Raw genomic sequence first — 27,752 nt, 5'->3', positions numbered from 1 at the left:
TTTGTACCTCCTCTTGAGGTGGATTGTGCAACCCAACCACTAACAAACATTGATAACTGTGGGTTTGAGTACTTAAAAGTAGAAAAAAATTATAGACACAAATCTATTTTCCATGTTTGCTAATAAGTAAATTTATTATTAGACTAACCATTAAGAAAAAAAATCAAAACATCACCCAAATGCCACTTTTGCCAGTAACTTGTTTATTTACCCTCTGAGAAATTTCTGCTTGGATACCAGAAAATAGGAGGGCTCATGAAAAGTGGTAAGAAAGAATCCCCCAAGATTTTTTTTTTCTATCCTCCTTCTCTGAAATATTTTTCATGCTTAATGCTGGAAAGATTGTTTGGGTTTTTTCCATCCCATTTCCCTGTTACTCATGCAGTCACTGACAGGGCCATGAAGACCACACTGGCTGAGGTGTACTGGTTGGTACCTCTGTCCTCATCACCCAATAGGGAAATGCAGAGCTCACACCAGCCTAAGCACAGCTGCTTGAGAGCAGTGGCTTTGCAGCAGCACCTCCCTAAGGGTCTTTTGCCTGATAGGATAAGACCTTTGAGAGAGGTGATAATTTCCACAGGTGTTGTGGGCATCAGACTTCCCAAAAAGATTCTCTTGGCCATATCATTCTCTTGTACCCCTTTAGGAATATATATTTTCAGTCAGTATTGCCTATCTTAGTTTTGGCTTTTTATTGTTTGCTTCCGTCTCTCTATTTACCCCTCCATTATCCTGAATAATGTACAACAGTTCTTTAGGAAAAGAAACATTGGGTTATTTTTTTTCTTGAAATTCACATGTGTGTTTTCTTGTTACACTATGAATAACAGCCTCCCATGCCAATCCTCTCTCTTTCCCAGCATGGCAACAACATTTATTCTAAATAGTAGTTCACATCTGCTTTTCCAAAAGTTACCCTTCTTATCACCATCTTGTTACTCCAAGACACCAGAGCATTTTGAATGCCCAACATATTTAGAAGGAGAATCTGGCAGGGAGAGGTCAAGATGTCAAGAACTTGTTGACATTAAATGTAGATATCCCAGGCAATGGACTGTTTGAGGATTAGGGTTGTCCTCATGAAGAGAGAGGAAGGTGCAAGAAAAAGGTGGAATGGGGGGGCATCCAGCGAGTTTCCTCACTTGTTAAACTCCAGTATGCAACACTTAGAAAGAAATATTGACTTATAAAAAATATGGCCCTGAGTCAGTGAAGCAGTACTTTAGGAACGTTGCAAGTTTATAGTCTCAGATTAGTTGTGAAATATCACATCCTTTCAAAGATCTATTTAAGTTGCTAAAAATGTGGAAAAGCCTTTTTTTAAGGTTGGGTATGCATTTTGCGTGTGAAGCTTGAGAACCCCCCAGTGTATCTCACTTATCCTTAACGTCTCGTGATTATCTGTGGACTGTGAAAGATAGCATGGCAAGTTAAGCCGGTAAAAGGAGGAAGACCTATTAGGAAGATTCAGTTTATGTTGTATTTAAAACAGGTGCTTAATAAAATTAGGGGTACAATTGAGGCTGTCTTCTCTGCTACCTAAAATGCCATTAATATAATCCTATGTGGAGTGAACTGTGTATTTGCTGTTCTCATTTCCAGCCTAGTGGTAAGAAGAATGAGGACTGATAAGCAGTGGCTTTGCTGAACGTGGTTTTACAGACACTCACCTAGGCTAACTCTCGAGCCTACTTTTTTTTCTTCCTTCCCTACAGGGCTTGCTCTCAGAAATCCTCCGAAAAGAAGAGGATCCCAAGACTGCCTCGCAGTCCTTGCTGGTAAACCTTCGGGCTATGCAGAACTTCTTGCAGCTGCCAGAAGCAGAACGAGATCGAATTTACCAGGACGAAAGGGAAAGGAGCTTGAACGCAGCCTCTGCGATGGGCCCGGCGCCTCTCATAAGCACACCGCCCAGCCGGCCTCCACAAGTAAACCGCTCTCTCTGCCTTTGGGATTTGCTTGTTGTGTTCTCTCACTGTTCCTCTGGGTGAGACCTTGCTGAAAAAGAAGAAACCTTTCGCTGTCGCACTTTTAAAACACTCGCACAATCATTACTTGCGGTGCATATTGCAAATGAAATCTAAGAAATATAATGGATGATAGTAGCACTTTATTACTACCTATTTTCTAATTTTAAGATAAATTCTATCCATTATGGTTTCTACAGAATTTTTTGCTAATTTTATTGAGGTACAAGCTTTACTGGGCATGGAATATGATAGCTTTTAGCTGTCATCTTTTCTTATAATTCTTAGGTTCTTAATGTTATAGCTTCAGATAGGGATTTTGAAAGATTTGGACCATCAAACTGAGAGGGAATGAAAGCAGAAGTGTGAGTACCTTCTAGTACCTTAAAAATTATATTTCCAGAAAGCAAACAGGTAAACCTAAAGTGATGAGGGGAAGAAGATCCCATCCCAAAATGCTCAGCACGCTTTTACCATCTTGAGCTACTGACAACTGTCTAAAATAACAGCTTGCTATATCCATTGCTCTGAATGATTTGGATATGTTCATTAAAGCTTTATGTAGTATCTGTTAAAATGAAGATCCTGTTGATTTCTCTAAAATTTATTTGATTTAATTCTTCAAAAATTACAAAGTTTGATAGAGTGGGATCGAGAGATTCAATAGTGCAGTCATTGTGTTGAGCAAGGAAACTTTGATGCTTGTTTTAAGATACATGAGAAATGCTTGTGAGCCACAGGAATGCACAGGATTTCCACAAAGAAACATGGTTCACTCCAAATCCTGTATATTTTCAGAATGAGTTGCTCTGGCTCAAGGTTGTACTTATGCAAGGAGAATCTAAATTGATCTGCAGATATGTGGGAATCATGCTGTATACACAGTCCAGTTTTGCTAAACAAAGCAAGGCTTTAGGATTGTGGGAATTTTGTGACGGGTGATTTTTTGACAAAAACAGCAGGTTTTTGTTATCCAGTCATAGGCTTGTGACTGTGACTATGTTCTATACCCGTTCAGAATGCTATAAATTCCTCTTGAGATTATTTTTCTAAGTTTCCTTCAGCTAATGGATACTAAGGACCACACTAAAGTAGCGAATAACAAAATTGTAGGAGGGAGGACAGAAGATCACCTTGACCTGCTGCAGTACTTTTCACAAGAGAAGAAATTTTTAGCAGAAAAAACAAACTACTAATGGTGTAGTTTTGTTATCATTAACTGAGTTTAGTCTGTAAAATCCACTATAGATATTCTTCAAGATAAAGACAAAAATCTATGTACATAGTAATGTTTTTGTGGGAAATAGTTAAATAGAGATAACTGTGTTTAAAATAACATTTGAGTTTGTTTAATATGTATACCTGCCCCCACAGCCCAGGTAATTCAGAGCCAAGGCTAACCCTCCTTCTTAACTTATCTCTTTCTGCCAAGGTAATGTCTCACTCTGTCTCAAGTGGTCTTGGGCAATTTCACAGCTAAAGAACAGAGTTAATTACAGGACCTTCCTGAAGGATGTCAAGTCAGAGGTAGTCCTTGTACTGGATTTAATTCACACTTTAAACTATATAAATCCCTTGCAGCCAGAAAGAAAGTGAGACTTAGGGGTTTTCTTAACTGACAAAACATACTGTAAGTTCAAATTTGGTGGGAAAGGGGGGGCTAAATCTATTTCTCTCTACTGTGCTCTTGTTCATAATTATATTTCAGTTTTTAGTGTGAGTCCAGAGTATAGTTAACCTAATTGCGATGGTTCAAAGTGGAAACAGCATACGTTTTTGTTTTAATCCTTTTCAAAAGGAAAGCAACTTTACAAGGTAACATTATAGACTAATACTTGAGGTCTACAGAACAAAGCACTTATTTTTCCAGTTGTTGTGCTGTTCTCTGTCATTCAGCAAAACACACACATTTTCCCTAGTGAATAGATTTAGAATGTAGAAACCTCTGAGTTGTGATTCTTTGTGACCTTCTTACATGTTTCCAGAATTCCCCACTATAAGCATCTGAAGCAATTTTCACCTGCTGCTAAGCATTCAGAGTCCTAAGTTTGAAAATTGAAATATCTGTGTTGGTAAGATAACTACAATACTTGATGCTTGAAATAATAGTGAAATTGTCCTAGTTGTAACACTGGCAAGTATAACTTTACAAATCATAGCAGAAATAAATTACAGTCAGGATACTGCAAAATTTTCAATGCAAACTGCTACTGTGGTACCTCCCCCAAAATGTCCACAGTTTATTGAATATTTGATACTAAGGAAATAAAACTACTATCATCCTTACTACTAAATTTATTATAAGCAATTATTTAAAGATCACTTTGCTGGAATACAGCATAATATTTTTCCAGCTTGACTGTGAGCTTCTCGGATAACCATTGAAAGAGAAAACAGACCGTTTAGCCTGACAACAGAATTTACACAAGAGCCAACATATTTAATATTAAATCTTTAGACCAGTGTAACGTTTGAAACAATTAAACTACAAAACCATGTAAAATGGGAGCTAATATGCCACACATGAAGGTTTATTTTGCAATTGCAAGTTATCAGTTTCGGAAGGATGTGAAAATAAACATCCTGAAAAGGATCTATTTTGCATTTTTGTGTTGCCAACTGGTGGCCAGACAGTAGAGCAGACTTAACCATTTAGCAACTGAGCTTGTTCTGTGTAAATTTTGTATGCAAAACCAGAAAGTGTGACCTTGCAGGTCTGATTGAATAGTAGGAACTTACCAAACATAAACCCTGGTGCCTGACTTAGAAGGAACACTGTTGAATTTATCTCATTTTTACAGCATTCTTAGTAGTTGGTACTTGAGCTAATGTATCTGGATTGTTTCCAATTATTTTTTGAACTCCTTTAAGAAGCTCTTTGTCCCCGTTACTTCTCCCTTTCTCTCTGACTTAAACAAAATGCAAAACCTTTTTTTTTTTTTTTAATTCAAATCATTAGCCTCTAATGCATGAGCTTTTGGGATGCATATATAGCCTTCTAAGCTGGTCAAGTGGTAAAAGTCTTCTACTGTCTTCCACACTGGTGGACTGAGCACAAGGAGACGGCGTACACAAGGATTTTTCCCTTGGACATTGTTCGAGTTGCCACCCCTGGGGCAGAAGCCTGTCTGTCAGGCTGTTTCCTGGGGCACTGGAATTTATAAGTATTAGCATCTCCATCAGGTAGGTACTGCATGGAGACGTTGTTTAACCTCTGAAATCTAGAAGGAAGGGAAAAAGTCCATTCATGTTCTATTTATTTTAATAATTTCTCCCCATTCTTCAGCACCTTCATATTGCAGATCACCCCACAGAGGCCTTTTTGGGGTATTCCTAGGTCAAGTTGAGAGAACGAGTCTATTGCATGTTATGTGGAAATGAGAGAACCTGGGGATACTTTAGAGGATGATGAGGTGCTTTATGTCAGGGCAGTTTGGGATGTAGAGGGAAGATGATTCCCCCCTCCTCTGTACAATTTTGTGGACAGGATAGAGACAGGTGGCCAAGTTACAGATTTTCTTTTCCAAAATATTCTGCTTAAAGGTTTTTAGCCATCCTGCAGTTACAAACACTTTTTTCTCAAGACAAGTAATCTCCATTTCCACAGAGCTGAGGAAGAAATTTTTCTTGCCACCCATATTCCCTAAAGAAAATTTGTGTTAACTCTTGTGGCCCATCATCATCCTGTGTAAAACTAGAGCATGTGTAATGTCAAGAGCAGAATATTATTTTAACAAAGCAATGTTTTAAGAAGTAGCCAAAATCTTGCATGAGTCATGGTTCTATATACTCATTGACCAAAACCTTCATGTCATAAATACAGTCCTGGTCTCTCTAACTGCAGATAAATTACAGTTCCTTCAAGTTAAAGCAATCGTGGGTTGGGTCTCAGAGATAGGGTGTTACTTTTGAAAGACTGATATCTAGGAGAGCACTACTTTGATGGTGTTTGAGGACCAGTGAATCTCCATTGCAAGGAGTTCTGGATAACACCAGCTTCCCTGAAACTTTATGCTGGAGTCATAGTCCCATATACATGTGCCATGAATCACCACCAGCAAAATTTTTATTTTTAAGTTGGCAAAATTTTAGATTTGGGTTGATCATCTTTGTGCCAAGTTGCATTTTAACGAAAGTAAAATGAACAAAATAATAAATGCAATCCTCTCCTCCCACCCCCACAAAAACCACCATGGAGGAGAGTTAATGGAAACCCTGACACTTAACTATAACTGCACTTCCAGGCGCCACTGTAATAATGGAGTAGTAAACCTTGTCCTGATAAAAGCTGTTCTGAAAGCAACAGCATTTATTGTACCTCCTCTGCTATTTGCAGAGCAGAACTGAAAAGTAGTTTGTTTTGCCTGGAATGAACTACTTTATGAATTTTAATGTACAATGTAATATTAAAAGCTAAACCAGGATTAAAGAAGATTTTTGTTCCCAAGCTAAAACAGTACTTATGAGAATGTGTTATATAAGATTTTTTGTTTCAGTTTCGATGGAGAAGGAAGGAGCTTCCATGTTTGTGAAACCTCTTCATACTGGTTATTCCTTCTATGACAACAACTTACCCTTTTTTTAGGAAAATTGAGTTAATCCAGAACTTCTTGCTGCTGTAATCATTCTTATTTGAAGAGAAGATATATTTGGGTAGGCCAGGAGGAGATGGAAATTTTTTTTTTCAAGTATTCTTAGAAGACTACATTGATTGATGATAGGAAGATGGCCAGATGAATTCCTGACTCTCAGTGTGTTGCATTTGTAAAATAATGCTCCCCTCTTCAGTTAGTATTTGCAAAACTTGGTTACTGGAAGAAAAATAATAGCTGAGCTATGGTTTCTTTCCTAAACAGAAAATGTGGCTGTAGGTGTGGGTGGGGTGGGAGGTTGTGCTTAAGTATGGATGAGATGAGGGATTATGTTTTGTTTTGTTTTTCTTCTCTCCATAATGAATACTTTTTCCACCTCCTCTCCCAAGTCCTGAAGTTGCACCGTTGAGAGCTTTTTTGTTTTCTGTTGGGTTTTTTTGAGGAGGAGGGTGTTTTTTCAACCCAGCTTCAAACAGCCTCTGTCTTGAACTTAATTTTAAATTCAACACGACAGCCTAGATGCTGCTTATGTATAAATTATGAAGCAGTTATATGTATAGATATTCTCCAAGAGGTTAATTGGCATTATTGCTTGGAATTCATCAGACCAGAGCAGACCAATAGTCCATCTAGACCAGTCAGAGTCTACACCTGATCTTTGAAGAGAAATTATTAAGACACAGGAAAAAAAATTTTATACTTGGCCAATGAAGTGAATTGGAGAGGGAGAAGGTATGACTGCAAATCACAGCTCTTGGTAATCCCCAAACCCATTATTTTATAACTTTAAGACTTTATTCCCCTGAAGATCATTGGGCTAATACTGCTTTTTGATGCAGATATTTGTGTTTTCTGAATTCAATTAGTGTTCTCTAATTAAATATCAACAGAAGGCAATAGGAGTTTGTTTGTTTGTTTTAACTTTGATGACATATTAGGTGCTGTTGAATTTATTGTACCTGTATAAAGACAGATGTGATTTGCAAACCAGAATGAGGATTTTCAGTAATTCCATTGGGTTAAATGCATATCCATATTAAATTGGACATTGAGAAGTGTTGACCGAGTAACATGGTTTAAATTACGTCTACAGCATGGTGTGTGATGGTTTTTGATGGTCTGCATATTCACAGCTCAGTTAAGTGATCTGTGAAGTACTGCTACAACATGAAGCTATCCTTTGAAGCTCAGTAGCAATCAAAAAGGCAGAATGCTTACAAAAGAGACACATTTTGATCAGGATCACAAGAGCAAAGTGTTTCCTTCCCAAAAGACTTCTGTATACTAGCTGGTTACTTTCATCTTTTCATCTTCCTCTTCGGTCTTTCAAAGACTAGTTACAAGTTAAAATTATTTTTGGGGAGAAGGACTGAAATTTGTTTCCCAGAATTTAAACCCAAGGTTCAAGAAGGCATGTTGACAAAGCCATCACTTTTTCATTCTTTAATTTAGTTTAGGCAGATTTTTATATGCACAGAAATATGTCTGTCTTCAGTTGTATGTTTAACATCCCCACTGGTTGTCAGTTATCTTCAGGCATGTCCTTCTTATTTAAAGTTTATAAAATTGCCAGTGATTTTGTATTTTTAAATTATTTCACTGTATGATGTTCAGGAGATGCACCTGCTCTTGCAGTCCTGTACTGATTTGTCTGGTGTGAGGCATACCTTTTCCTGCTCTCCAGTAGGAAGGTGAGAGTTTCATGGTGCTGCTCCTCACTGTCTGCTGCCAGGTGCCTCAAATTTTTCTGAGCAGCCTTTGGTCCAGGCTTGGCCATCCTCTTCTGCAATGTCTTTGGTAAAATGTCACGCTGCAGAAAAGGGCATGGCTGAAAAGTACTAATTGTTTTCAAATGAAATATGCTACACTCTGGGATTTTCCTTCATTTCCATTTCTACTTAGGACCCTTGTTTTCAGACAGCAGAAAGTGCTAATGCCTGCTCCAATGGGGGCAAGGGGGAAGTGCTTGTGGATACCTTGTTCTTCTGGTGTTTTGCCCCTTGTAGTTAAATGGGTGTGTGTTAGCACAGTTCCTGAAAAGCCTGATGGACAAATCCCGTTCAGTAAAAGTGGCATGCACTCTCAGCTTCTGGGCTTGATTATTTTATATTAAAAGTACTATGGATGATAGCTAACACAATCTGAGCATGGCATTTCTAGGAAAAAATGGGCTGCTGATTTGCGTACATCTCTCATCCAAAGCCTTCAACTCCTATATTGTGAGACCTGTGACATATGAAAGATCGTAGAGAGTGAGATTAGAAGATGAATTATCATATTGTCATGGTTTCCTTTTGAACCTCAAGGGACTTCAGAGCACAGGAAGATGCTGACTTGCACTGGATCAAACTGATAGTGAAAGTGTGGGTTTAGACACATACTTAAGAGTAGGCTGAATCACCTTCTGAAAGTGCCAGGCTCTGTCCATTAGACCTAGAATTAGCCTGGAGGACTGTCTTAAACTAGCTGTGTAACTTCAGAATAACTAAATTAATTCAGCTCTCAGTAACCTCAGTATGAATCAGTAGGTTTGAATTGAAATCTTAAGGTTTGATTTTGTTTGCATCATCACCTTATGGGTTCTTGGCAGAAATCCAGTTTTTCTTTCCTCTGATCCACTTTAGGATTAGTGGCCCATTAGGTCCACTAATCTTGAGCAAGCCTTGCAAGAGTAACTGCTAAAGACAGATGTTATCCTTAACTACTGAGAATATTGTAGGATAAGCTGAGTACCTGCTGATTTTTTGTACCTCTCAACTGATATTGCAGAAACTGCAGTCTAACCTTGGTGGGATGATGCTTGGTGTTGAACCATCACTTCCATCATTTCCAGAGGATGAAGGAAAGGATAGTCTCCTGCACAACATGTCGCTACTGATGTATTTTTTTGTTGTTTTCCTTAATGCTGCAGATGCAGCATGAAGGTGGTACTGTAATCATTCTGTCTTGTTTACATGTTTGGTGCTTATTTAATCTGGACTGCAAGAAGAATAAATATTTGATGGATGTAAGTGAAATACAACTAGAATCAGTAGCTTTAAGAAAGTCCTATCTTGGTTTCATGAAGGAGTGGTTAAAGTATTCATTGTTCCAAACTATCTCTTAAAAACAGCTTAAGAACCAAACTGATAAGATAAATTTTTAAAAATTCAATCTAATTCAATCTAAAGCCACAACTTTTCAACATTATCATGCATTTGAGTGTACTGGGCATAAGACATGAATCAAGATATATCTGTCAGATTTCTATTTCATTAGAGATTATTTTATGTTGCACTTAGGATTTTTATTTCATTTGTGTGGGGCAAACAAATCATGTAAGGATTCACAAGTCTCTACAAGACTGTTTGACAGGTTTCCACCTAATTTATAAAATTTAAATTTGCAGTGGTCTGTTAATGGTAACTCATATTTCAGATGCACTCACCTGTTACAATGCACTGAATTTTCCTGTTTCCCAGTTGCTTGAACCATAGATGACTTATAATGTTTATTCTGCAAAACTCTGAAAGAATATTAGAGAAAGATTGGACAAAAGGAATAAAATGCAAAGGGGAACTACTTAGGGAGGGAAAGAGAAGAAAATAACTTTTTCATAATGAAAAATGTCTCATATTTTCTAGGTCAAAACTGCTACTATTGCTACAGAGAGGAATGGAAAACCAGAAAACAATTCCATGAACATTAATGCTTCCATTTATGATGAGATTCAGCAGGAAATGAAGAGAGCTAAGGTGTCCCAAGCACTGTTTGCGAAGGTTGCAGCAACCAAAAGCCAGGTAAAATTCCCAGGGCTCGAAGAGCTCCATGTCCTGTGCAATTGTTCTCCCAGATCACTTTCTATGCGAGTTAAAATGGGTGGCTGGGTCAGTGTATCAGCCCAGTACAACAACTCAGAGCTGCTTGCTGAGTCTGGAGGTAACCTCTGGTTCCCCAGGCAGGGTGGAGAAGCAGTTCCATGAGATCTCTCACTCCCTTTTTCCCACCAGCCAGACACCTTCCCTGTGTGCTCATGGATCGTGGCATGGCTCGGAAGGGATCAGGTACATCAGTTCTTAGCTGGTGTGCATCTGGCAAAAGCTATGGTCAAGATCTGGGTATTGCTTCCAAAGTAATCTTGAGGCTTTGGTGTTTTGCAATTACATGTGCTGCAATAAGGAATGCTGGGGTGCTGTTCTTTTGCAAAAAAAAATTATTTAGACAGACCCACTGGTGAGAATGTGCATGAGAGGTGGGCTGTCAAAAAAAAAAAAAAAAACAAAAAAAAAACCCAAAAAACCCCCCAAAAAACAGAAAAAGACCCCCCAAAATAACAGTTGTACAAGTTATAGCTGAGAAAATATGTATAATTTTGTGGAACACGTTTGCTTGCATGCATATGTATATGTTGCATATTCAGTTTTTTAGCCTTTGTTTTGTGGTTTCCTATTCTGTTTTCTTTAACTGAAGATTTTCTGTCAAGTTTAGTGGCAAGAGAGAAATCAGCAAGCACTTGTTGGGTGTGATTATCATAAATGACATGTCTTCTGAGAAGGATCACTGGAGTATGTGAATGCATTGATTTAAGTGAGACTGTACTCAAGAAGTAAAGGAAAAACATATAGAAAAATGTTTAAAAATAAACCCAAAGCCACCAATGGTTGCAAAAGTTGAATTTTCATATTAGATTAAGTGTTAAATCCACTTAATCACTTATTCTTTACTTTTCTAAAATTACTTCATAGAAAAATTCAGCATCCTTCAGGGAATGCTAGTGAAGCTCAGTTAGACTGATGTTTCTTGGGCCATCAGCATTTTAGTGCTGGTTTTCATTTTAACAGGGCTTTAACTTCTGACTTCTGTCCCATTCACATTTTGGAGTTCAGTTCATTGTACAAAAAGGATGTTGTATCTTAAGTTATATGGTGTAAGGAGCATTTAAAGGGATATTTTGGAAATGTTGTATCAAAATGATTAAACTCAAGCTGTGGACTGTAAAAATTATAGCTTTATAGGCCACATGCCTGCCTACCCTTCAATCACTGTCAAAGTGATAATTTCAACAATAATATGTTTCTTTTATTGTGGGATTCTAAACACCAAGTGCTGTTTAAACATTAAACTGAATTGTTTATGTTAGTGCTGTACTCAGTGTGTCATACATCAGGCCACTATAATCTCCCATGGAATGTAAAAATTCTGTCATGAATCATGGCTTGTATATCAGAAATTACTGTAATTTTGATTGGAAATTACAGAGCTCTTGAAATGTTTCTAATTATGATAGAATGTTACAGCAGCTTCCAACCTGTGTGCTCCTCAGATGTCTTTATTTACATGTCAAAACTTGGGGTTAGAGAACTGTCTGTTTTTTGCACCTTCCCCTTTCCACTGCAGTCCTCTGTAAAGCTAAGGTATGAAGCCAACCTATCAGCCCTCATAATTTTGTTCCAATCTGATTTGTGTGATAGGATATTTATTTAAGTGCAAAGCCTTAAAATTTCTAGGTGGGTCAGCTCTTCCAGTGCTTACTTTCCAAGGGACAGGCAACCATAATGAAGCCAGAAAGCTTCCAATTTTATTGGTATAAAATTTAGATTCTTGTACAAACTTTGCTACTAAGTACCAAAAACAACACCAAACACATAGTTATTTTCCATTTTATTCTGGTGATTATACCTGTGTTCTCAGGGGTTATTTTTCTTCCCAATTTCAGTAATGTAATGTTAATTTATGTGTCTAGCAAGCTTTCAGGTCTGTAGTTAGATAAAATGTCATTTGTACTAGAAAGTGGCTTTGCAGAAGTAACTTCCTAGGTAGACTAGGGTGTGCTGGATCTTCTTGAACTAGCTGACTGCTAGTAACCCAATTAATGATCTTTGAACATGTAGCACTGCCACATATACTAAAGGAGGTACACGTATTGTAAAAGAGTCTATATTGGAACTCTTCATGGTATAAGTAAACATTTCTTAGGGCAAAAAGTCTCCCTTGCACAAAAGGAGGCTTGTTCAAACATATTCTCTAAAAGAGCGTCTCTTGAGAGAAATCTCTTACCGATATTTTTTCAATTTGGAGGTATTGGTTCCATATTTAGAACTGGAAATCCTGAGACAACCCCAGTTATAGTAAAAAGTCTGAAGGACACATATTAGAACATGATGTGTTGATTAGCATTTTTGTTTTTAAAAATTGCCAAAATTTAACATTGCTATTTTATCTTATTTTGGATATAAAAACTTAATTAATTTCTGAGTGCAGTCTGGAGTTGTGGTATAAAACCATATGTGACCAAAACCAGCTCTGCAAGGGCAGGCAAAGGCCTAGAAGGCCTTGTCTTTTTTTCTTTTTTTTTTTTTTTTCCCTAAATAAACTGATTTGGGGCAGCATTAGATTGGATGTCTAAGCAGCCAGCATCTGCAAGGTGGCTGGGCTTGCCTGAGCCAGGAGACTGCAGATAATGTTCTGGTGACTAGAGCACTTTGTACAGAATTGTTACTGAATGATGTGCTACAGGAGCTTCTATTTGGGTAGCGCCAAGGTAAAAAACGAGCATCTTCCCTTGCACTGTGTTAGTGCCCTTGGCAAGAGTGGAACTGGAAATCCTCGGATAATCACTTAATTACAGTGAAAAGTCTGGAAGAAACATATTAGAAAATAATGCGTTGATTAAGAGTTTTATTTTTAAATCCTCCTGAGTTGTGGAGGACCAACCACATGTGGACCTGATGCTCAACAAAGCAGCTGGGTGCTGGAGCCTGCTGTGGCAGAGGTCATGGGGTCAGGCAGAGGTTGCAGCTCTGTTAGAGAGTTCATTTGCTGACTCAGGTGAGGGATGATTTGCCTGCTTGAAGTATCACGGTACACTTTGCTGGCAGCTTGTTGGTGTTCCCAAAGGAAAGGGCCTATCTGATACATGGGTTTGAATGGGTTTGGGGAAACAGCTAGGACATTCCTTCAAATGTTGAATTCTTTTCCCATACAGGAATGCATACATTCTGTATATTACTTAAGTTTCTATGTTTTTAAGGATCGATATATTATCTACAGAATAAATTCAAAATCTGTGAAATTCAAAATACATACTTCAAAAGTTAATATGATTATACTGAGGAGTAAGGAAGATATTACAATTCAAATTCCTGGAATACATTATTTCTTTGGGGAGTTTTAGAACTTTAATTAGCAAAGCACCTAATGTCCATGTTTAAAATCTTGTGCTTTTATTGTAGGTTGTCTTTCTAATAGGCCTGCACGGGTTTTTTGTTAGATTGTGTTGAAAAGAAAGCTTTGCAAAAACGCACACAAAAGGAAGAAAGAAAGGTTTACCAAGTGTTTTGTCTCTTCTCACAGGTTGTTGATTCTTAATGGTAGAGTGGCAATGCCAACAGTATTATTTGCTAAAATTTAATCAGCATATCTGAATAACTCTAAGTTAAAAGAATCCACATATAAAATTTTGTGGCGTATGTTACTCTTACAATTTCATTGTATTGGGTTTTTATTAAATTTGTAACCTGAAAGTCTGATTCAAGTACTATGGAAGCACATTCTTAATTTTGCTATTAAAAAAAAAAAAACAAACAAAAAAAAGTTGATTTGTATAATGATCATTAAGGTATCATGGTTCAGTAACTCTGCAGTGGTTACGATGTTCTCATGTGGGAACCAGGGATGAGTTTTCCTTGATGGTGACAGATGCTGAAATCTAATTTTATTCCATAAAAACAGATAAACAAGCAAACAAAACCCCCATACCTAAGAGCCTTGAGAGATACGGCAGGTAGAGACTTGCAGTGTTTCTGTATGTTTGCTATGTTTTGAGAAGTTAGATTTATGTTATGACTTATCCTGAAAAGCCGTGGCTTGCATGTGCTAGTATGTAGCAGGGATGAAAGCAATACTTTGCTGAAAATCAAGTTAAATTGCTACAGCTTTTTTAAATTTAGGAAATTACAGTTTGCAAAAACTGCAGTAATATCAAGTTTCATATCTCTGAGAGTCCTATGCACTACAGTTTAAGACCACTAGCCTGCATTATTTGCCTAAAGAAGTTTAATTTTTAGTGAAATAAACAGGTGAAATCAGTACTCTTCTGCAGCATCAATCCTACCAATGTTTCTTTATGGCCCCATAGGTGCCGAATGCCCTTCCTTCTCACCAAATGAAAATGCCTGTATGTGGAGGGTGAGACACTTGGTTCTCACAGGATCATGCTTTGATTTTAAAATAAATCTAATGGAGTACTAACCATACCTCCAGAAACCTCATCTAATGACACAGAGTTCTGACCTGTTACTTCTGAGCTGTGGTTTTGCGTTGCCTAGTTTCCTGTCCTTCCATCCCTGGCTTTTGCTTTGATTAGTAGTAGTTTCATGTACAAAATGTGGAAGTAAAATCATGGGTTTCAGACCATGCTAGAGACTCCATCCTGAGCAATCAGGCAAGTGTTTTGTGCAGTGGCTATTTAATTAGAAGCATTTGACTTTTTGTCTTTGTAAGCACACAGAGTTTTCTGTTCCAGGAGGCTGCATGAGGAGATCTGACAGGTAGGCACTAGGCAGAGCATCTAGTGCTCATGAGTAGATGTGAAGGAGTTAAATGGGAAGGGAATGCTAAACATTGGCACTAAAAATGCTTTTGGCATGCAAATACTATGCTTTTCCTGACATAAATATTTTCAGAATAGGCCATTAGAGTTCAGGTATATAAAACCCTGCTTTTACTGGAAATTTTAATGTTGTAGTAAACCTAGAGATTTATAGTGAAAAATTGATGTCTGTTATCTCACTTTTATCTTTTTAACCAGCAGTTTTATAAATGCTATATCTTTGATCTGGCTTTTTCCATCTAGAGACTAAGCTATATACTCTAATAGGAAAGTCATTTTTAAACAGCTTCCCACACTGAACAAGCACGGTATTGTGGATCTGGCACAGAGATGTAACATGCCATTACCACAGATATAGAACAATCTATTCAACTATTTTCCAGCTGGAGGAAAAGAAACCTTTTTATCAACAAGAGTAACCCTCTGGTAACAATGTGGCTTTAGAAGGGGATCTTGAAATTTATTTCCAAAGCTGTTTCCTCAGGGCACTGCACCTCAGGCTGCCCAGAGGGGTGCAACCTGCAGGGCAGGAGGGGGCTCAGTTCTTCGCCCATCACCCTGCTCTGTCAAGTTCTCTCCTGCCTTTGTCTCCCTCTGAGCAGCTGAGTCACTTCCTGGGTTTAAATCTTGGCTTAAAAACCTCTTTCCCCCCACACCCCCCCCTCCCCCCCAACCTCAGTGTACAATGGATTCTCTGTGGAGCAGGGAGGGATGCTGCACAGGGAGACACGAGGTGGAAACACAATGTACTCTGAGGTCTGCTCTTTGACAGATCCACCTGGAAATAAACCCCTCACCCCGGTGCAAAGGCGACATACAGTAGTTAGAAAACATTAGCTGCAAAAACACACAACAACATCTATTTTTATTATTTTTTAATGTTGTTTTCCTCCCCCCTCATTGCCTGGGGGTGATTGCTCTGGCAGTTGAAGAGGTGCCATGAGCAGCAGGAGTCAGGGTGGGATCGGGTGTCAGCAGGGATGCAAGAGGAAGAGTGTGAACTGAGAAAGCAAGATAGTCTTTTGCATGCGATCAAGAATTGCCCCATAAAGCGGCATGTCATTCAGTGAAACTGTGAAACTTGGCAGATAGAGCTGATTTGTTTCTTTCACAAAATATCGAGTTACAGAGTCATAGTGTGTTCTGTCTTGCCCAGGTCAGAGGAAAAAAGATTTTCAGGTTTCTAGTAGGGAAAAAAAAAGAATGTTCCATGTCCTTCCTCTGCCCGATGTCCTAGTCTCAGAAATAAAGGTTAAAAGCTCAGGAAATTTCTGTTGCTTTTTAAAAAAAAAAAAACTTATTCGAAAGGGAATAGAAAATTGTGTTTAGTTGACTCTTGATCATGATAGTCTCAAGAAAGTGCTGGCATTGATCCTGACTATATCCCACATTATTGGTATGGCTTTGCTGAAGTGGCTTGACTTCAGTGAGCCTTGGGTTCCCCCTAATAAAGAACAGACAGCAGCTTCATGAATCAACAAAGATGCACTGAAGAGAAACTACCTTAAAATCTTCAAGGTGGTTCACATCAGCATGTAATTGCCCATGTAAATCTATGTAGAGGAGGGACAAAAAAAGTCATTAAAACCTGAAATAAAAAAACAGAAGTAAGAAAAAAGAAACAGGTACAGAGAATGCTTAATTGGTAAGAGGATTATATTGACCTCTTCAAACACCTCCTTGGAGCCAGGTAGCCCTTTCAACACATTAGGCAGAGGCCAGATTTGTTGACACACTGATGAAAAAGAGTGCTTCCTTGAGCATGCTTTACACGTAGGGTCAAATCGGCAGAGGCTGGAGGTTCCCAGCCAGACGGGTGGCAGCGGGAGCTGTTCAAATGCTGCCATTTAAAGGACTGGTAGCAGCTTCAGGAGATGGAGTGTATTTGAGCCCTGAGGAGAGCTTCCCTGGAGGGATGCAGTGCACACCTGCCCTGCTCTGGCTGGGAGTTAATGCTTAACGCTCTTGCGGCCGCAGCCTGTGGCGCATCCCTGGGAGGCGCTGGGACCGCTGAGTGCCTGGCAGGATGCGGCCCGCAGGTGTCCAGAAACAGCAGAGCGGGGAGTTTTGGTTGGATGGTTTTTGTCTGGTGGAAAGAGCATAAATGAGTGAGAGAAGCTAGGAGAAGTACAAGTTTAAGTCATTAAATGCACAAATGAAAAAAGAGAGCCAAGAAGAGAAAGCTCTTTACAAAATATAAAATTATGTTAAAGCATCAAGACGGCACAACATAAGGAATGTTTGGTACATGTTATTGAAACTGAAAAATCAGAGTATGGAATGAATTATAATTTAGCATAATCCATAATTTTACAGTTTTCATTTTGAATTATTTATCTTATATGATTTGATTAAAGATAAAACTGGCTGACAAGATCTCTAACATCTCTGCATGTCTTAATGTCAAATGAAAAAACTCCCTATTATAACTTCACCATTTAAAATTTTTTATTTGTATTGTTTCTATATAGCTCCTTTTTATTTTTAAAGCATATTTCAGCTACTCATTGTGTACACGCAATTCCATAACCCATCAGGCTTCAGTGTTGCCTCAGTACCTCTGATTCAGTAAATCAGATCATAGGCAGCATGCTGTCATATAATAAGGTGTCTGATCCTTATTACCAGTTTGTTGATGCACAGACTCCTTCAAATTGACCATTGCAACACATGGTTTCCCCTGAAACTAGCTGTGATAATTAGCGTGGCTCTAATGAGACAGAATGTCACTGATCTTGTGCTGAACTGTCGAGTATCGACGCTACGGATGGGAACTGTCAAAGCTTGCCATCTGTGACAGAGCTTGGCATATTCCATTTGCAAGGTAGAGCATGCTCAATAGACTGTTTTTAAACAAATGGTCCATTTCTTGATTAGGGCTCTGTGTTCTGTTACTGTGGAAGACTTTATATCATAGTTAAACTTCTTGGGGTTTTTTCCCCCTTTTTCTTTTCCTGGGGTAAACTCATTAGGAAATGAAAACATTAATGATTCTCAAGCCAGTCCTTCGATCTTCTGTTAGACTTTTGTGGAGAGGTGGGGAGGATCTGATCACATATTTATTCTTCTTCCTTCCATCGGTTATCTTAATGTAGTTCTTCTAGGGCTTGCGATCCCACAAGCCTTTTATCTGATTTTTTAAGCATTGAGGGGTAGGGGTGGCATAGTTTTGAAGCATAGAAGAACAAAAATTAAAAAGTCTCAGGTGATGTGCAGCAGGAGCATGTGCACCTGGGATGAAAGATTGGACTGGTCAGGAGAGTCAGGCACCCGGGCTCCTGGGACTGGCCCTGCAAAATGCCATGAAAAAAGTCCAGCGCTGCTTATCATTCCAAAATATGCTTTGTTGCTTTTTATTTCCTCCTTCTCTGGCAGACCACACAGGGCTTGTTCTGAAGAACATTTTCACTAATCTGATCAGGCAGCCAAATACGCCGGGAAAACTGCTTTAATGATCCCACTAATTACCTCAAGTCAATATGAACTGTATTATTAGACTGAGGGAAAATATTCCATTAGGTCTCCCCCTTGGGAGTTTCTCCGCTTTGTGATGTCACCGAAGCCTTCGCCCTCTCGCTTGTAATTAATTTTATTTACACACGCAGGCACGCACAAGGTCACACCTGCACAACCGGAGCTGGCCAGGGAGCTAGTGGCACTCAGGCTTAATCAGATCTGTCATAATTACCATTCTGCATGTTTCTGACACACGCTGTGAAATATTTCAATTTAACTGCCGCTACCAGCACAACCAGATGTAGTGTGAGTGTGGCTGCATTGGAAATATTATTCCTCAGGATAAACTCTCTCCTCCTCCTTTTTCCTCCCACCCCCTCTCCCTTTTACAGCTAATGTGGCACAGAAGCTGATGTATCCTGTAAATCTTGAATGCAGTGCTAGATTGATAACAGCAGATTAGACAGTTTAACCACAAACAGCTTGTTCATTTTTCACAAATGAAAACCACATGTGGTGTAACTAAAATTTCAGGCTTTTTTCTTTTTTTTTTTTCCCTCCTCTTTGGTTGTTGTTTCCTTTTGTGCGTGCGTGTGTGTGTTAAGGTCTGCCTTTAGCTGTAAAGGGGTGAAATAAAAGAGTAAACATACAGGGGGAAGAGACACTGCTGTCTTTGGAGATTATTTCTCTTTGACCTTTATTAAAAACCTTCTCTGTTTTGGCAAAGAAATCAGATACTGCACAGGGGTTTGTCACTCACTCTGCGACTTTCTGATCTCTGGGGTTTATTCCCACTTATTAAAGAAGTCATCCTACTGTGCTGGTTTTCAAAATAACATGCCAGCAAACACCTCACTTTAAAAAGAGCTTCTAACCGAAAAATATAGTCTCCACTGCTACCTAAATTTAGCAGAAATAAAATTTTCTGCCAAAGTTTTTCACCATGAATTTTTTTCTCCTTGCTAACCCTTCCCAGTACCTCTTCTTTTGGGGAAAAGATTCCTTTTTAAAAAATAATCCTCAAAGTCTTTAGAAATTTTTGGAAATGGAAAATTGATCCATTTTTTAATTAAAATATTCCCATATTTCTTTTGAGAACAGATAATGGAAAATTAAATATTCTCTTATGAAAACACTTTTTAGGAAACTAGAAATTTCTGTAAATTGTTTTGCCTTTTTTCATTAATTCATTTTTCAGGTAAATTGTTCATCTTTCCCATATTAAACAGCCATCAGTACTTGGTAAGCCTTTTTCTTTAAACCATCTACTCTTTAGTAGATCACAGTTGGCTAGTTTTGCTACACAGAGAAAAAAATCAATGCTATTTTGATAGAAAGTTTTAATTATAAGACTCTAAAAAAATTTTTGCAGCAAGGAAAAAAAAATATAAGGAATGGAACTGAGCAGATTCTCCGAAAGATGTTCCAGGTATTGTCAGCTGGGAGGAATGGAGCAGTACATTGGATAGAAATTCATCAAGTCTAATCTGTAATAAGGCTTCCAGGGGAGGTTTAAAAAAAAGGTAGCTTTAGTAAGAGGTTGTTTTATCCATTGGCAGTGATTTGTGATGCAGTGGCAATATTGAAAGTGCAAGAATCAGGCAGCTAAGGCTCAGTGTTTGAAGTCAGTCCCAAGAAGGTGAACAGGACAGGTTTTGAAAGCCGCTGAAGGTGCAGTTTGTAGCAGGAAATTTGGCAATTTAGATGGCCCTCCAAGCTGATGCAAACAAGGTTAAAGACCCTTGCTCATACCAGTTGGCCAGCAGCTACTGACTGCATTTCTGACTGCATTACTAGCTTCCCAGAGCTGAGTTGGTCGATGCAGGTGTGCCATCAGTGTCCCTCACAGCATGGTAGTGCATCTCCATTAGTGACCCCTTCAGGATCCATGCAGACCCTCAAAAAAGTGAAAAATTTATTCTGGAGGAGCAGCCAAAGCCCTGGAAGTGCTGTGGCTGCAGATATCGGAAAAATAAGTCTGAAGTAAGATGAAGAGGAGGACAGGAAGTGTTCATATTGGATGAGGCAATGCTGAAATGAACTGACAAGATTTTTGCAAAGATCTGGAAATACAGTACTCATTTCTCCGAAAAGCTATTCAAAAAATGTCATGCAGTTGGGAAGCACTGGATTGCCAAAAGAAGAAGGTATGGCACCCTCTGTCACCTTCTCTGAGCCTTTTATTTTTAGTTTTTCTCTCTTAGGTAGATGTGTTCTGGTTCCTATACTCCAGATGTGTGAATCAGCTCTTCCCCAGGCAGCACCTGCTGTCTGCCTGACAAGAGGTGCTGTTTCTGGCAGGATGGATTTTCTTAATCTCTCTTCCTGCTTTCTATACCCTCACCTTCTGTTTTGTTTTTATCTCACCACCTTCTCTTGTTCCTCTCAGTATGGCTCTTCTCTTAGTTCTCCTTCAACTCTTCCCACCCCTTCCTGTCCCTTAAATACCCTCACCACCCACTCTTGCTCCATCTGCCTCCTGTCCCCTGCCTGCTGGAATCCCACCCTAGGCACATCCTCACACACACGATGATTTTGTACACATATTCCCGTGTGTGTGGGGCACTGTGTGGGCACTCCATGCTCTTGGCCTTTGCTGGACTGGTCACCAGCACTGCTGGCTTTTAGCATTGTTCCTTTCTCTTTGTGGTGACACAGATTTAGCCAGGAAAAGAGCTATGCATACTCTTGATTTTTCAGGTTGCTTGTGCCTCCTGTGAGCAGATCATCGATTCAGGAGGTTTTTGAAGATTGAGTATATCAGTGTTTTAACTATTAATAAAAAGGTAGAAAGTTTGAGTGAGCTGTATGAGAGTTAACTAGGGGCATAAAAGAAAACAAAGCTGTGGTGGCAGAGGCGAGGAGGAGGCTGAGGAGTTAGCGAGCAGCCTGTGGTTCCCGGCTGTGGGGGAAGCAGGGTACCAAGTAAACAGCACAGAAAACAAAAGCGAGCTCAACCCGTAACTAAACAGGAAATGACAGGGTAGAATTCCTGCCGAAAAACCGAGAGCTGCTAAATATGTAACTGCAAAGAATAAAGGCATCTTGTGCAAGCACAAATATACACTAACGGTCCGAGAAGTAATTTGTTAAAGGAGTGACCAATTACAAATCCGGTGAAGGGCTGCTGGGCAAGGCAGGAGTAGGAAATAACAGATGTGTGTTTTCTCCCCTAAATTGTGTAATTCAAAACACATTACACCTGAAAGAATGTTGCTGGATTTCTAGGTGCAAGGTGAGAAAGGAGATGATAATTTGTTCCAGATAAATTTTTATTTTGCTGTTCCAAATTTCTCATTGCATCCATTTTTTTTTTTTATTTTCTTCAAATTTAACCTCTAAGTCAAACTTCAGATTTTTGGTTATGCGTTAGTCTGAACTGTTGGCATCTATTGAATAGGCTGGAGCAGGCACGCAGCTAGCTAAGTGGGGAAATTTCCAATTTGCAAATATTTATCTAATTTCAAATCTGCCAGATTCTATCTGAAAGCACATTGTTATTTGGGGGCCATCTCATTTTTATTCCTGTGCAGTGTTGTGTTCTCTTACTTCGTGATGGAATTTTAGAAGCATATAAATATAGCTTTCAGAATCTTTGTAAAGCAAAGATGTTTGGACTGAGAAGTCTTTAGCAGAATTCCCTGAAGCTTTGGACCCCAACTTAGCAAGAATGGCACACATATCATTTAATATCTGTGGGTTTACTCAGGTGACTGGTTATTTTGCTGAGCCTGGTGCTTAGCATCTTTAGTATCTATGCATGCAAGAGAAAGCTCTACTGATACAGGAAGTTTCCACTCTTTATTGTAAGACCAGTTATTAAAAAAAATTAAAGGCTTGAATTAGTTTATTTCTATTTTTTGCTTTAAGGGAGCCAGTTTACTTCACCTCCAATAAATCATTTGCTACTCCTATTTCATATACAGAGAGAGTCTAAAAGGATTGATCTTTTTCACCTGAGGATCAGGGCAGGAAGACACGTGCTGCTCCCTGCAGTCCTGACTTAAGGGCAGAAGGTATTGCTGAAACTGCTGTCTGGAAATATAGCTGGGACTGGGACTCAGCTGGGCTTCTTGGCCAGTGAGGAAAACTGTAGCACTAAGAACTGCTCTCTCTAGGAACTTTTCCCTTGTGGCTGTTCTTGACCTCATCCTAACGGCAAACTACCTGGAAGCACTCTTGTGTTGGTTCCCACCCAGGAGAGAGAAACCTGATCTCTCCAGCTTCCCTTTTGATCCAGCTTTCCTATTGTTTTAAGTTTCTGCCGCAAGCAGTTGTGCTCCAAGTAAGGGTATTTTAGCTTTCTGAGGATTTCATTGCCTTTCTTTTTCCATGGGTGAGATACGTGCTTCTGGCTGCTCCCCTCTCATTTGCTGGGAGGCCTCAAGCTCTCACAGGTGTGGATTTTAAAGATAATTTTTTTAACTGCTTTGAGATAATAAACATTATTAATTTTCTGACTGTTTCTGTGGTTAACAAAATCTGGAGGAAAGTCAGAAAAGTTTCTTTTCAATTTTCTTAAGACTCCCCTCATCTTTGGCTTTATCAGGGCATTAAGTGTTCTTCACTGTGAAACTGAGAGCCACAGAATCCAGCTTAACTGCAAGAGACAAGACATTTTCTCAGAATATTTAAATGTCTAATTCAAATCTATATGAAAGTTTTTAGTTAGGCTGTGAAAATTTGAAGGGATGTCTGAGAATGGATTTGAGCTGTGTATGTTTTGGAATGATGTCACTTGTTGGAATATCTTGTCAGCTGAACTGCATTTACAATGAAGTCCAAATATCTGTGAGTCTGTGATTCCTCAATGTGTGGTAGATCTTCCCCTGATCCAAAATGAATTCTGGAAAGAAAAAACCATGTGACAAGAAGCCATGAAATTAAATTGCTCCATCTGGGAAATTATAATATTTTAAAAAATTATATATATAACAACATGATGGGTTAACATATAAGTAATTACAAAAGTGACACTTTGGCCCAATGACTGTTTTACTAGAGGTCTTTTCCCCCAAAGCAAATGTGAAATCTCTTTAAGCAATGTAATAATAAACATTTGCTGTTCACTGTAAATTGATAGTAGTAAAAAAGATTTTTAAAATTGCCAGGCTCTTTCTATTAAAGACTCTTCTCTAACTAAACTGCAGATATAGCTGCCATACAAAATTGATTGCATGTTTAAGAAAAAATAAATGTGGGCTGTTAAGGGCCATGGTTGAATTTAAGGTTGTATTTACTTTCAAGGGACACATTGATATTGCAGTCAAATCAGTACTTCTTTCTGCTAAAATAAAAGATAAAGGGCTGATATATATTATCAGTCACCCTTTGTGAAACCCATTGACCCATTTTATATGACTGTACTATAAAAAGTAATGTACCAGACTAAGACTGGCTTATTTAATAATTAGCAGGTGGTTTTCCTTTCTAGTTTTTTTTTATTATTGTTAAGTCCATTTTTGTCAGATGTTCTCTCACAGTTACGATGCCAGTTGAATCAGGTGTGTGTGAAAGAGGAAGGATCTGGAAGAGAGGAAGGCAGAGTAAAGCTGCACCCATTATTTTTTGCATCTATTACCTTATTCTCTTTTTCCATATGAATGTAGTTGCATTTTATATAAGATTTTCAAAGGTATATAGATTGTGGTTTTGATGAGGGCTTGTGCCTATCTATCACTGCTAGGTAATTGAAGGCAATGCTGTAAAAAAGATACATTTGAACAGGGGAAATAAAAAGTGAAGGAAGCTGAGAGCAGAGAAACCAAGCTTGGGAGAAGCCCTTCATTTAGATTATTGAATTTCCTCTGTACTCAACTAAAAAGTAATGATACTTATGTTTTCAGTCAGGTTTAGAGTTACAGGTTAGGTTTTTTCTGTCCATGAGCTGGTGGTGTCTGCAGTGCTCATACACAGGGGACGCACAGACCAGTTTTGATACAGCCTCAGACCTTAATCTGGGTAGTTTTTTGCAAGCACTGGGTTTTGGCCACTCACCATAGATGGCTCTGTGTAGAAACAGAGGTGTGGTATGACAGAGAAGGCTGTGGGAGCAGCACAACAGCTCTCCATGTCATTTTGTTTCTGTACCTGTTAGATGCTTGTCACTGAATTTTAGAGGTTGTTTTAGCAAATTTCTCTTTCCTATTTATTTGTTTGTATGTTTACAAGAATAGAAATATGTATTTAACTTTGAAATGCTGCAGCTAGGGAGAGGAAAGGGCAGAGGGATGAAGAGACATTAGGAATCCTTTTCCCCTAAAATATCACTGAAAATTTGTGTACCACTGCTAGGTATTTGGTCATTTATTTTTCACCACACAGACAAAAGGTGGAGGTACCATGCAGACAGATGGTGTAGCTGAATAATAGGTTGGATAAGAAAGTTAAGGAATGGCATCATCTGTCTCAGTATTCTTCAAAGGAAGTTTTTTTTCTGCCAGTGAAGTTTACCTTTCTTCTGAAAAGCCATATGAGGTTGTGGGGTTTTCAGTTTCAAATCTCATCTATGATGATGTTAGATACAGATTTACTTAAAATCCACATCTGGCTTCCCTTTTCAACATTCTAGTAATGAAAGCCAGTAAAATAGATGAACCAGGAATATCTGGAGATAAAGGACAGATTCAGGTTTCAAACTTTCTGTGATTTAGGACAATGCTCAAAGGCAAAGCCTGAAACTTAAGGCTGATTAGCATAAATAAAATACTAATGCAACCATTGTTCTGGGTACATTTATTATCACTTTAGGCCACATATCAAGAAGATAATTCATATTCTGGTATCTCTACTCATCTTCTGGAACCAGCTGAAAATGAGCTTTTGCTTCCTAAGTTCAAGATGCACAATTTTCTTAGAAAAATAGGGAAATCGCAAAGTATTGACTATTCCTTGCAGTTTTTAAAATTAGTCAAAATTATATGCCTCACAGAAGGAAATCAGTGCTTAAAATTTCCTGAAAAAATAAGCTAAAATGAACTCTAACAAATCTTTTGGTCAGTATCAAAAATTGCTAAGTCCAGTAGGTTATTAGTTTTCCCAGATCTTTATAATAATACCCAGTGGCATTTCTTTTAATAGACTTAGTTCTTCTGTGAAGCCCTTAAGTCTATTCAGCTTTGTATAGGAGCTAGCCAGGACACTTTATGTATTTTAGGAAAGATAAACCTGCAGTCAGAATGAATTTTCCTGCAGCAGGAAATTCCAGAATAACATCGAAGGGTAAAAAGGACTCCTCTTGTCATGTAGGCTTTTTCCCACGTCTGAACCCACAGGTATTTCACACAGAAAGAAGTCAGATTTAAGGGATTTTAGCATGAAAATGAATTTTGAATTAAATGCTCTGTTTTTACCCTGCAGTGGGTGTTCCCTGTTTTCCTTTTTCTGTTTTTTCAGATAATGTAAATGTAGCACAAACAACATTTCCCAGAGAAAATAAGCAGTGTCCATTGTTACTTATTGGTCATATTTGTTTGTGCTGAAGTGACATTTGGTTATTTTTGCTTCTCAATGCAGTATGCATGAGTTTACTGATTCAGAACTCCCTGAATTTTTGATACTGTTCAACACTGTGAGAAATCTCAGTTGAAGGGTTTAATGCATTTTCCAATCAATGTGTAGGGGAAATTTGGCCTTATCAATTTAAATGCTGGAGATCCTTTCATTGCATTATGAAAGAATCTTCTCTAAGCAGAGATTATTCTTAAGAACTTCATAACATTTAAAGGTTAATATGTTAGGTAAAGAACAATATCTTAAGACAAACATTTTTATTACAAGACATGAAGGGATAGTTCTGATTAAATTACACGATTATTTGAATGGGAAAGAAGACAAAGTGCATAATTTCTTGCCCTCAACTTTAATGCCTTTAATCAAATAATGACCTTCTGGAAATAGTTAATTTTAAGCATTTGGAAAGATCAATACCACTTTGCCACCAAAAAATGACCCAGATGATGAAATTTGATGTATTTAAAGTACCATTTCACCCTTTTAACCTAGTAAATAATTTAAAATGCTTTCAGTACTCCTTTGCTACCATTATGTATCTCACTCAAAGTATTATGACTTTTCCAAAAGCAACCTTTCTGTGCAATGTGCAGCTTACAAGTTTAATACTAAAGACTAATACTATATATATGGTAGTGGTTGTGTTGGCCCTTTTTCTTCCCTTGTATATGTGGAATCTGTTGAGTAAAGAAATAGAAGTATCTAAGATGAGTGCAGCTGTTTGGAACAATAATGAGATTGTAAAGCAAGTTGGATGGCTTTTGAAGGGGAAAAAGTCAATATTTAAAGTTTAGTCCCCGAGTTCTTTTCCTTTGTTTTGTCTATAAGCTTTCCTGTTAAAGGTGAAGGATTTGGATTGCTCAGACAATTAAGAGCCCATTTTACCAAGTGTAATTTCATATCTGCGTTCTATAAACTGGAGTGCCTTCAGCATTGTAAATAATAAAAATTGCCCTCTATTAGCATGTTTGTGGGCAGATTAAAAACAGTCTTCATTAGCATAAGTAACACTTACAGATTCTTTTAAAAGTAGAAAATTATTTGTTGAATGATAAATTGCTAGCTTTCTAGTTAGTTGCTGAAAATGTGCTCATTCAAAATGCCTACTTTAGTTTAGTCTACAATACTCAATTTTTTTTAGTTAGAAGTACTGTTTAATGGATTATGTACTTAGTCTTTGTTCACAGTAGATGCTGAAATGCAATTCACACTTTCTGCTAAAATGTTTGTATCAAAAACCTCCCTATTTAGATTGATTTCTTTTAACACCATATATTTTTATTATACTATATGCCTCAGAGAATGATACAAAATAATCTTAAATATATTATAACCAAAAAACACCTGAACATGTCTTAGCATTAATACTCTAAAATGTTTTCCCTTTTTAGAGTTAAGCTATAGCCTTTCTAAAAAATGCTGAAGTAATTGTTATTCTGTAAGAAATATTCATAATTTGGCAAATTATTATCAATGTAACAAATTAACCAAACATGTTCAATTGCTTCACCTTGCCTTCCCTTCTCAGACTAGATGTGTTTGTTGCTGATTTGGAAAGCTTTGGCCAGAGAACATTTTTCATTATTGTAATGCTATCCTCTTTGATGTGATTAGGGTAGATATTTACACCTT

At 38.1% G+C, this 27,752-nt stretch overlaps 1 protein-coding gene across 11 annotated transcripts in view; it reads left to right on the top strand.

The window, feature by feature from the left end:
* Positions 1–27,752, top strand: part of SATB1 (SATB homeobox 1) — a 91,820-nt gene that overhangs the window by 54,958 nt on the left and 9,110 nt on the right. For all 11 annotated transcript variants that reach the window (XM_072925694.1, XM_072925692.1, XM_002196727.7 and 8 more), the window contains 2 exons: positions 1,719–1,931; positions 10,186–10,341. In XM_072925694.1, the coding sequence (XP_072781795.1) occupies positions 1,719–1,931; positions 10,186–10,341 (369 nt within the window). The remainder of the gene's footprint in view (positions 1–1,718; positions 1,932–10,185; positions 10,342–27,752) is intronic.

Source organism: Taeniopygia guttata, chromosome 2 (assembly GCF_048771995.1).
Source record: "Taeniopygia guttata chromosome 2, bTaeGut7.mat, whole genome shotgun sequence".
Lineage (NCBI taxonomy): Eukaryota > Metazoa > Chordata > Aves > Passeriformes > Estrildidae > Taeniopygia > Taeniopygia guttata.
This window is presented reverse-complemented; position numbering and strand designations above follow the sequence as displayed.